Below are 9425 nucleotides of genomic sequence, written 5' to 3' on the forward strand. Positions count from 1 at the left end.
AATTTCAGAACCTTTTGGGCAGCAATTCAGCAAAATTACGTCGAACCAAATTCCATCTCGCAAACACAAGAAATCACAAGAAATATCAGGGAAGAAAAACACTGAACCCACATCGGGTAAAAACCGGACGAATCTATAGCTCTGGGTTCCAGGCAACGCTTCAAACAACAGACAAGGATCAGCTACGCGCAAGAAAACACATGCCGGCAAAATAATCTGATCTTAGCTAGACAGAACGGAGTTCACAACACCATAAAAAACTGGCCACAATTCATGTCTTAATGTTCTCAACTCTGAGGCCACAACGCCCGCATAAACATCAACGCCGCACAACAAAACCATCTCCGTCGTCTGCCAAGACCGACGGCGCTTCCGGTTTCCCGGAACGAACCACCCGTCGGACCAACACGAAGAGGACTAAAGGCGTTGAACCAAGCAAACATTGTTCCATCATACGATCCACCCACCTAAGTACTTACACAACTTCATTTTACACAGCAAAGGAATCTACGCTTTGCTCTCACTAAGCTAGCACTCACGACGCTGCTGCTGGTAGGCGTCGTCGGACAGCGCCTCGAGCGATGAGGCGGCCTCCTTGTCCAGGAACCACACCAGCTTCCCGTCCGTTGGCTGGACCATCCTGGCCGGCAGGGATGCAGGGGCGTCTGGGCCGTCGCCGCCGTCAGAGACGGCCGAATGCACCGCGTTCGCCTTGTCGACGCCCATCGCTAGGATCGCGATGTTTGACGCCGAGTTTATCACAGGGAGAGTGAAGGTGATTCTCTCGGGCGGAGGCTGCGGGGAGTCCGTGATGTAGGTCACCCAGTCGTCCTTCACCTCCAGGGCTTGGTGGCTAGGGAACAATGACGCCACGTGGCCGTCAGAGCCCATGCTGAGGAGGATGAGATCGAACTTGGGGCAGTCGGTGCTCTCCGAGACCCCTACAGTGCGGATCTTCACCAGCTGCCTGATGACAAATTCGTAGTCCGTCGCCGCGTCCTCCACCGTGGCGCTGTCGTTTATGGAGTAGACATGGCCACTCATAATAGGTACCTAGAAAAAATTTAGACACAACAGATGGTTAACTTGGTGAAAACAAGCGATTTTTTCTCGTTGGTGCAGGATAATAATAAACCAAATAAAGTGAAATCATGGAATCTACTCATGTAACATGAAATGGCAAGGGCAGTGGCATGCAGGGGAAAATGGTATCCAGACTTTGCCTTAAAACAAACTCCTTCAACTACATAAATCATGTGGTTGGTGCAACTTAAGACAGGTGTGCCAGAGGCAATCATCATGTTTCAATCAAGAGTACTCATTTGGATAAGCTCCTTAGTCCGACAATAAAGACTGGAGAAGATAGGGAAGGGTGTGGTTGGTGGTGGGGGTTGCAGGAGTAGTTGGAAGTTGGAACTACTGAAGTAGCTGTTAGGAAGTCTTAATCTGGTTCCCATGGTTGCCAAATGACACCGAACAATCTGAACATAGCAGACTAACAGGAAATGGTAAAGCAAAATGGCCTACCTGACTCACAAGCTACCAGAACAACCACCAGTATCTAATATGCAGAATCTACAGAAAGGTGATATTCTTAACTTACATAATAATAATATTTGCATATTTGTGTCTTTCACCATGTTAAAATACCAGTACGAAAGCACAACGAACAGTATTCAGGCAAGTAAAATGTACTATATGCCAAATGAGAAAAAAGACATGAGACTGCAATACAACTCTGAGCCAAGGCGCGTTATATTTTCCAACTCTAAACCTGGTCTTTCTTTCAACTTTTTTTAATTGTAACAGAGAACATGAAATATTTGATTATTAATATATTATTGTAGCCCATCGGTTGGTCCTTACTACTGAATTCTTCTTGTGAACACTTACACTTTTGACTACTCAAATTAACTGTCAAAAGTCCAACAAGTTGGACATTTATCAAGCACCAGATACTCAGAACATTCGGCGAACAATAATAGTACGAAGTCACAGGTCCATCGTACAATCAATTGGATTGACAGGCAGGATAACCTACTAACAGTGGACACCAATAATGATATATCTACAGTGTAACAATTTCAAATATACCCACTTCAGCTCTTTTCCCTCATAGCTGATACACAAATTGTAACCTAACACCATATGCAGTACAGAAAATGAAAATGAAAAGGAAAACCCTGAATGACCCAACTGGGAACTGCTATTGGCTATTTGACTTGATATACTGAAGAAAAGTACTATGTATGATGGACCTCATGCAAGGTATAAATATCATCTCATAAGCACAACGTAAAATGAAACTCAGGCAACAAACATCCAGAAACTAATATATGCTCTAGGTTATACAGCAAAATTTCTCCTAAAGTCCACATACCTTTGATAGAAATCCTTCTTTTGTTAACTTATAGTTACTGTCTGCATGGTTCTTTGCTACAGCACGTTCGTCAGACCAGAATATGTACCATTTAGACCAATCCAGGGTCTTGATGTATGGCGCTTCACAAAGTTTGCTTTTCATAAATTAAAAAAAAACTTCAGATGCAATAATCCGAACTGAATGAAATTTCTTGCGCAGAAACAAATATAGCATATTAGCTAACAAAGAATAGGAAAATTCATTACCTCAAAAAACTGACAAGGGACCCTCCAGATAGGGCAATAGCGAAGTATCCCCTTTCTTTAACAGAGATTTCTGAAACTTGGGAGATATACTCAGCTAGATCTGTTAATATCTCATCTGAACTCTCAAAAATCCTTATTTCACTGTTCAGTTTTGGCTCATATGAGGCAGCAATTTCCCTCTCCATTGTTTGCTTCAGCCTAGAACTCTAACGAGTTATTACTACACCAAATAATCCTGCACAAAAAGCATCAATATATTATCAACAAGGAGGTCCAGCAGAAGTGATCCAACTCGTGCACAGAACATCAGAATTTAAGAAAACTGCAACATAGTGACATAATCTAGCTTTCAGCAAGGCACCAAAATCTTGAAAAGCAAAATAAAATCTATCCTGCAAAATATCATGTACAGAACATCAGAACTTAAGAAAACTTCAAAGTTCAATCATGGAAACAGTTCTTAAGTTCCTAATAGTTTCATGTTGAAAAACAGAGACAATCTCTAACAGCTTCAGCCAGAAAGGTGCCAAAATGGTGAACAGAGGCACGTGATCAATCCTATACAATATCATCACCTAATCCCATACACCCTGTTATCCTATATAGTGCATATCACCATCATAGCAGCGCTTTCCTTATTAACTGGGATGTCACAATTGACAATTGGCAGTGAAAGATAACCTCCATCAACCAATATTAAAACATGCATTAGCAAGGCTATTTTGTCACTTTTATGTTAACTGACTATAGAATTAGAAATATCACGCATAACCTCAAATGTCTAAAATAACCCTGCAGTAGAATATTACAACATGGGGCTACCTTCTAGAACACAGAAGAGTGACAATCGAGGAAACTGGAAAAGCAAGTAGATAACATGTTCATTTTTTAATATGGCATCCTTCTACAAGCTATGTTTGGACTTTCAGATAGCATAACAGGACAAATTGCCAACTTGCAGGGGAAATGGTTAGAGAACTACTACTGTGTTTGTAGAGCTTGACCAGAAGGAAATAGTTTTAAAGAAAAGAGTTTGCACACAACATCAAAACACCTAAAAAAAAGGAACATAAACGCCTTTCACGTCAACCTGAGGAAGCATAGATTTGCTGTATAATATGATGTGACAGAAAATCCAGTTGAATTTGCTAATACGCATGACATGATAGATCTACCATTGCTTTAAATCATTCTACTTTGGCATTCCCGGTAAATTTTGCAAGAAGGGATTTCCACCATTGCGCGTTAATAGCTGGAACTCGCTCTCAACCCACGGTTGAGTAAAACATACTGCTGCACATGAACATCAGGCCAAAACGCCAAATCCAAAATTGAGATGCAAATGATCTCTTGTGAACTAATAATACACGTGGCCCAAGGTTCCCAAACTAACTACCAAAACTGAACTTCCAACGATATTAATCTGAAATAAGAAAAGGCATAGCAGCATGAGTAATCTCAGCATTACACACAAGAGTATCACACAGTCAGTAACATTCGTCTAGAGAACATAAATACTGGAGTACCTCCGTTCCGAGTTATAAGATGTTTTGGATATTTCAATATGGACTACCTACGGACTAAAATGAGTGAACAAACACAGGTAAAACGCGTCTATATACACCCGATCCAGAAAAAAAAAGTTAGAACACCTAATAGTTCCAAACGAGGAAGCAGGTCATTAAAAGAAAACACGCTGGCTTCTACTGGCGCTAAGCTTAACCCAACTCTGTAAACAGCATTGGGGAAGAAGAACTAGCAAGGGAAGCTGCAGCTGCAAGGTTTAGCGGACACCATCCGAGCCGAGACCAGCTCAAAGATTCCAAAGCATTCTTGCTGTGGAGTGGCAACAAAAGCACACCAGTGAAAGAAAAGAGAAGAAAAAGGCAGGAACGCTGCAGTGAAACCCGCTCTGGATGCCAGACTGACAAAAGGCGCCGCTTCCTTTGGCCCGTTCCGCCCTTATCCCGCTGGGAAAAAGAAACCCAGAAGGAACTCGGATGACGCCACGCCATTGCCCGTCAGATGGAAGGAAGCGGCCAGATCAAGAACTGATCCCCCACCCACCCGTAATTCAACAGTTCGTCTCCAAATCGAGCTTCCGGCTCCACAACTGCACTGCACCCCGTCTAAAACCCCGCTGCGGCGGAGCGGACCAATCGGCCCTTGTTTTTACGAGCGGCGACGTTCTAAGGGCTGCTCGAGAATTTCGAGCCACGATCCGTTCGAGAAGAGCAGGGAGAATTGCGGTCCATGGCCGCTGCCTGGCACTGCTCCGAGCCATCTCCGCCGGAAATCAAGAACCAGCCCAACACCGAGGAGAAGGAGGAGGAGGAGGAGGAGGAGGAGGAGGAACCCTAGTAGCGCCCGGATCCGAAGGACTCACCAGCGCTGCGCATTTGCTTGGCCCCGCTCCTCTCTTCCTGCTGCTGCTGCTGCTCTCTTCTCGTCCTCCCACCCAAAGCCGCAGCGAAACAGAGGAGGGGTATAAAAGGAGAGGGCGGGGCGAACCTACTGTACGCGCATACGCATGGAACAGACGGAGAAGATGGCCTCTTTTTTCCTCTCTTTCTCTCTCGGCGCATATAAAATTACTACTACTCCCTCCGTATCCGTAAAGAAATACAAGAGCGTCTAGATCACTGAAATATCAGACGAGAGGAAGGGGCCGACGACGTCCGCGTCAGGGAGGGGAGAGGGATATAAACCTTCGCTCTGATCTGAATTCTCTGCGGTCGTGCTTCCCCTCCGGCGCCTCCCTCCCTCCTCTCTCTTCTTGCCTTTGCTTCTGCTCCTCCGCTCTGCTCTGCTCTGTGGCGCCTCCGCTCTACGAGTGGCTTTATCACACTCTGCTGTTTGTTGGCATGGATGCTTCCATTAAATTTTAGTTGGGTCCATCTGTCGAGCCGCAGGGCACGTGCGGCTGCCCTCATCCTTATCTCCCCCACTCGCCTGTCGTCTACCTCGGCGCGCCGATTACCGCCCAAAACCCATTACTTCCTCTAAACGTATACTCCTTCTCGTCCGTCCATAGACATAAGTTTTTTTAGAGATTTTATTAATATGAGCTACACACGGATGTATGTAGAGGTAGCTTAGAGTATGATTCACTTGTTTTATTCGTATGTAGTTCCATCCAAAATCCGATACTTTCTCTAGACGTGTACCCCATCCATCCGTTTCTAAATATAAACTTTTTTAATTTTTTTTTAATATAAGCCACATGCGAATGTATATAGACGTAGTTTAGAGTATGATTTACTCATTTTGTCCGTAAGGACTTTATTTAGAAACGGAGCGAGTATTTCCAAAACGCGACGTTATTACAAAGAGCCGTAGATAACTCTGCTGCGTCACTAGGACTGGAGCCGGGCCAAGTGAAAGGGCATCACGACGCCCGACGCTGAACGTCACCGAGGAGCTGGTTTTGCAAATCGATGTGCCATGGACATAGTTTTCTTTTCTTTTTTTAAGTGGTAACGTTGTGATTGTGTGCACATTATCATGTTTCTTTTGGTCTCGCCTTTTATGTGTTCCATTTCATTTTCTGGGTCAAGTATCTGTAGAGTTATTTTTTTTACTTTTTTTTGCGGTTGCCATGTTGTTGATGCAAGTTGGAGTGAACTTGCTGTCCAGCTCTTCTTTTTGGGGAAAACGATGTGACCCCTGTCTACATCTGCAACTGATTAAGGGGGATGCTTGGTTAAACGGGCTTCTAGCTGATGAATTAGACATCTAAGAGCAACTCCAACACTCTCACACATTTCATCCGCGCGTATGTGTTTGGGTCGTCGCGGGCAGAAAAGTCGGCCCAACGCGTCGACCCAGACGGACAAGCGTCTGCTTATCGTCTGCCTGCCGACTTATTTCTGGCCCAAATTTAGGCCTTATTTGCGTCGCACGGACACAAAGCAGACGTGGGCGACACACGCCTACTCCTCTTGTCGGCCCGCCAGTCGATGGCACATTGGCTATTCTCTTCCATCCCTATCGTCAGCAAGCCCTCGCCCGCTCCATCGCGTCGCCGCCGTCGCCCAGTTCCGGCGTCCCTGCCTATTGGAAATATGCCCTAGGGGCAATAATAAAGTGGTTATTATTATATTTCTTTAATAATGATAAAGGTTTGTTATTCAATATATAATTGTATTGAACGGAAACTTAAATACATATGTAAATATATAAACAAATATATCAAGTCCCTAGTAAACCTCTACTAGACTAGCTCGTTGATCAAAAGATGGTTAAGGTTTCCTGACCATAGACATGAGTTGTCATTTGATAAAGGGATCACGTCATTAGGAGAATGATGTGATGGACCAGACTCATCCGTTAGCATAGCATATGATCTTTCAGTTTATTGCTACTGCTTTCTTAATGTCAAATACATGTTCCTTCGACCATGAGATCATGCAACTCCCGGACTCCGGAGGAATGCCTTGTGTGTATCAAACGTTGCTACTTCTTGAGCTTGTGTTGAATTTTCCCTGGAAGAGAAAAGGGTGATGCCGCAAAGTAGAGATAAGTATTTCCCTCAGTTAAGAACCAAGGTATCAATCTAGTAGGAGGCACAAAACAAGTCCCCAATATATGCACCTACACAAACTAAAAAACACTTGCACAAAACACGAAAAGGGGTTGTCAATCCTTTCACGGTCACTTGCAAGAGTGAGATCTAATAGAGATAGATATAAAAGATAAGTAAATATAAATAAATTGCAGCAAGATATTTTTGGATTTTTAGTTTTGTAGATCTGATAATAATATGATGGAAAATAGACCCGGGAGGCATAGGTTTCACTAGAGGCTTCTCTCTCGAAGAAAGCATACGGTGGGTGTTGGGGATATAACTATTGGGTATGACCCGCTCAGGAGGGGCCGGGTCACGCCGCTGGCGACTTAAAGATGAAGAAGCCCGATAAGGTCCAAGGAGATATGAAGATGGCGGTTCATGAAGCAGGCTTATTGGAGGCCCAAGACCCAGAGGCGACCTGAGGCCCAAAGGGATGAGCCGCCATATGTTTAACTTGTTTTGTAAAGCAAGCTTAGTTAGAAACCGAGCCGGTCACGTTTGTGTGAGCCGGCCGGGATTCTGTAAGCCGTCGGACATCCACCTGTATATAAAGGGGTGACCCGGCGGCGGGTTAACTCAAGTAAGAATCAATCGAGAACTAGGTCAAGCGTATTCGCTCCCTGGTAATAGAAACCCAAGCAATACAACCTAAAGCAGAAGTAGGCTTTTACCTCGTTGAGAGGGGCCAAACTTGGGTAAACTCTCTGTGTCCTTTGTCCCGTTTAACCCCTTTAAGTTAACCTAGTTGCGATGGCCCCACACCTAGGTCCTTTTGCTAGGGCATCTGCCGTGTTAAGACCTCGACAATTGGTGCCCACCATGGGGCCAGCGCACGGTGGTTTCGAGTTCTTGAAGGGCAGCTTCACAGGGATCAAGGGATACATCGTAGGGCGGATGACCAAGAGCCGTCGCGACAAGCTCTACATCGACGACGCTGACTGGGGCCCCGTGGCCAGCTTAATCGAGTATGGGTACCGGGTCCCCTTCGGCGGAATCCACATCTTCATCGGCAAGATCGGCGAGTCGGAGCTTGAGCCGGGAGTCTGCACCGACATCATCGAGACGGCTCAGCGTGCATGACCCGCCAAGGTTCAAGCCGTCGTGAAGGATGCCTTTGTTGGTTTTATCCATGGGGCGGATCTCGAGGACGGATCTGTATCTGGTGGAGAGACGGCCATCTACTCTGATCACGAGTCTTCCACTGGTGAGACCAATTCGATGTATCAATTGCAAGACGGCGGGCTTGGGGGCTGCTCCGATGGTAACAGTATTCCGGACCCCTATGAGCCGCCGAACAGGGTCGCAATCTTCATGGCCGGTACACAACCGGTGCTCAATTCCTCAACTGCTGCAGCTATGACTTCCAACTCAACAGCGGCGGCGTCGGCCGGGGCGAGCGGCTTTGCGTGCCCGCCGGCTCAAGTTTTATCCGAACTCTTGGAGGCTTTGGCAACCTTATTGACTGCAGAGGTAACAACGGAGAATCAAGCACATCATAAGGTGGATGTCGCGAAACTGCAAGATGAGATAGCTCAGGCCAATGAGGAGTTTATGTTGGGGAACGCAGTAATTTCAAAAAAAAAAATCCTACGCACACGCAAGATCTATCATGGTGATGCATAGCAACGAGAGGGGAGAGTGTGTCTACGTACCCTCGTAGATCGAAAGCGGAAGCGTTTATCAACGCGGTTGATGTAGTCGTACACCTTCACGATCCGTCACGATCAAGTACCGAAATACGGCACCTCCGTGTTCAGCACACGTTCAGCTCGATGACGTCCTCGCCTTCTTGATCCAGCAAGAGGAGCGAAGTAGTAGATGAGTTCCGGCAGCATGACGGCGTGATGACGGTGTTGGTGAAGAACAATCTCCACAGGGCTTCACCTAAGCACTATGAAAACTATGACGGAGGATAAACTAGAGGGGACGGGGTTGCCAGCACATGGCTTGGTATTTCTTGATGTGTCTTGGGTGCTATCCCTACCCCTCTATTTATATGTTGAGCCTTGGGGTCGAAACTTGGAGTAAAAGCCTACACAAAGTCCGTTTCACCTGAAAGGCAAGAGACCTTCTCGGACTCCAGGACCAGACGCCAGGGTTCCCGACGTCTGGACCCAGACGCCAGGGACCTTGGCGTCTGGCCCTTGGACTCCGCAAAACTTCCTTTTGCTCTTTCCAAAAAACTTGTGGGCTTTCCCCTTTGGCCCAAATAAAGTGTTCTCGTACC

General features: G+C 45.8%; 1 protein-coding gene across 2 annotated transcripts; it reads right to left on the bottom strand.

The window, feature by feature from the left end:
- Positions 1 to 201: 201 nt before the first annotated feature.
- Positions 202 to 5486, bottom strand: LOC125536250 (probable 6-phosphogluconolactonase 2). Of its 2 annotated transcripts, none has more exons than XM_048699441.1 (4): positions 5337 to 5486; positions 2629 to 2863; positions 2381 to 2516; positions 202 to 1053 (listed from the first exon to the last, which is right to left on the bottom strand). In XM_048699441.1, exons 2-4 carry the CDS (start codon positions 2811 to 2813, stop codon positions 529 to 531), a joined length of 846 nt encoding a protein of 281 aa, XP_048555398.1. In that variant the 5' UTR covers positions 2814 to 2863; positions 5337 to 5486; the 3' UTR covers positions 202 to 528. The 2 variants fall into 2 exon arrangements, with proteins under 2 accessions (XP_048555398.1, XP_048555397.1); XM_048699440.1 differs by lacking the exon at positions 5337 to 5486 and adding an exon at positions 5015 to 5221.
- Positions 5487 to 9425: the final 3939 nt, after the last annotated feature.

Source organism: Triticum urartu, chromosome 2 (assembly GCF_003073215.2).
Source record: "Triticum urartu cultivar G1812 chromosome 2, Tu2.1, whole genome shotgun sequence".
Classification (NCBI taxonomy): domain Eukaryota; kingdom Viridiplantae; phylum Streptophyta; class Magnoliopsida; order Poales; family Poaceae; genus Triticum; species Triticum urartu.

What these genes read in the sequence shown, in the direction of transcription:
- LOC125536250 (XM_048699441.1), bottom strand. Translation starts at nt 2,813, where the DNA reads ATGGAGAGGGAAATTGCTGCCTCATATGAGCCAAAACTGAACAGTGAA. An exon ending in TCCCTTGTCAGTTTTTTGAG is followed by an intron (nt 2,517 to 2,628) that starts GTAATGAATTTT and finishes ATTTATGAAAAG; the next exon opens with CAAACTTTGTGAAGCGCCAT. An exon ending in AAGAAGGATTTCTATCAAAG is followed by an intron (nt 1,054 to 2,380) that starts GTATGTGGACTT and finishes AATTTTTTCTAG; the next exon opens with GTACCTATTATGAGTGGCCA.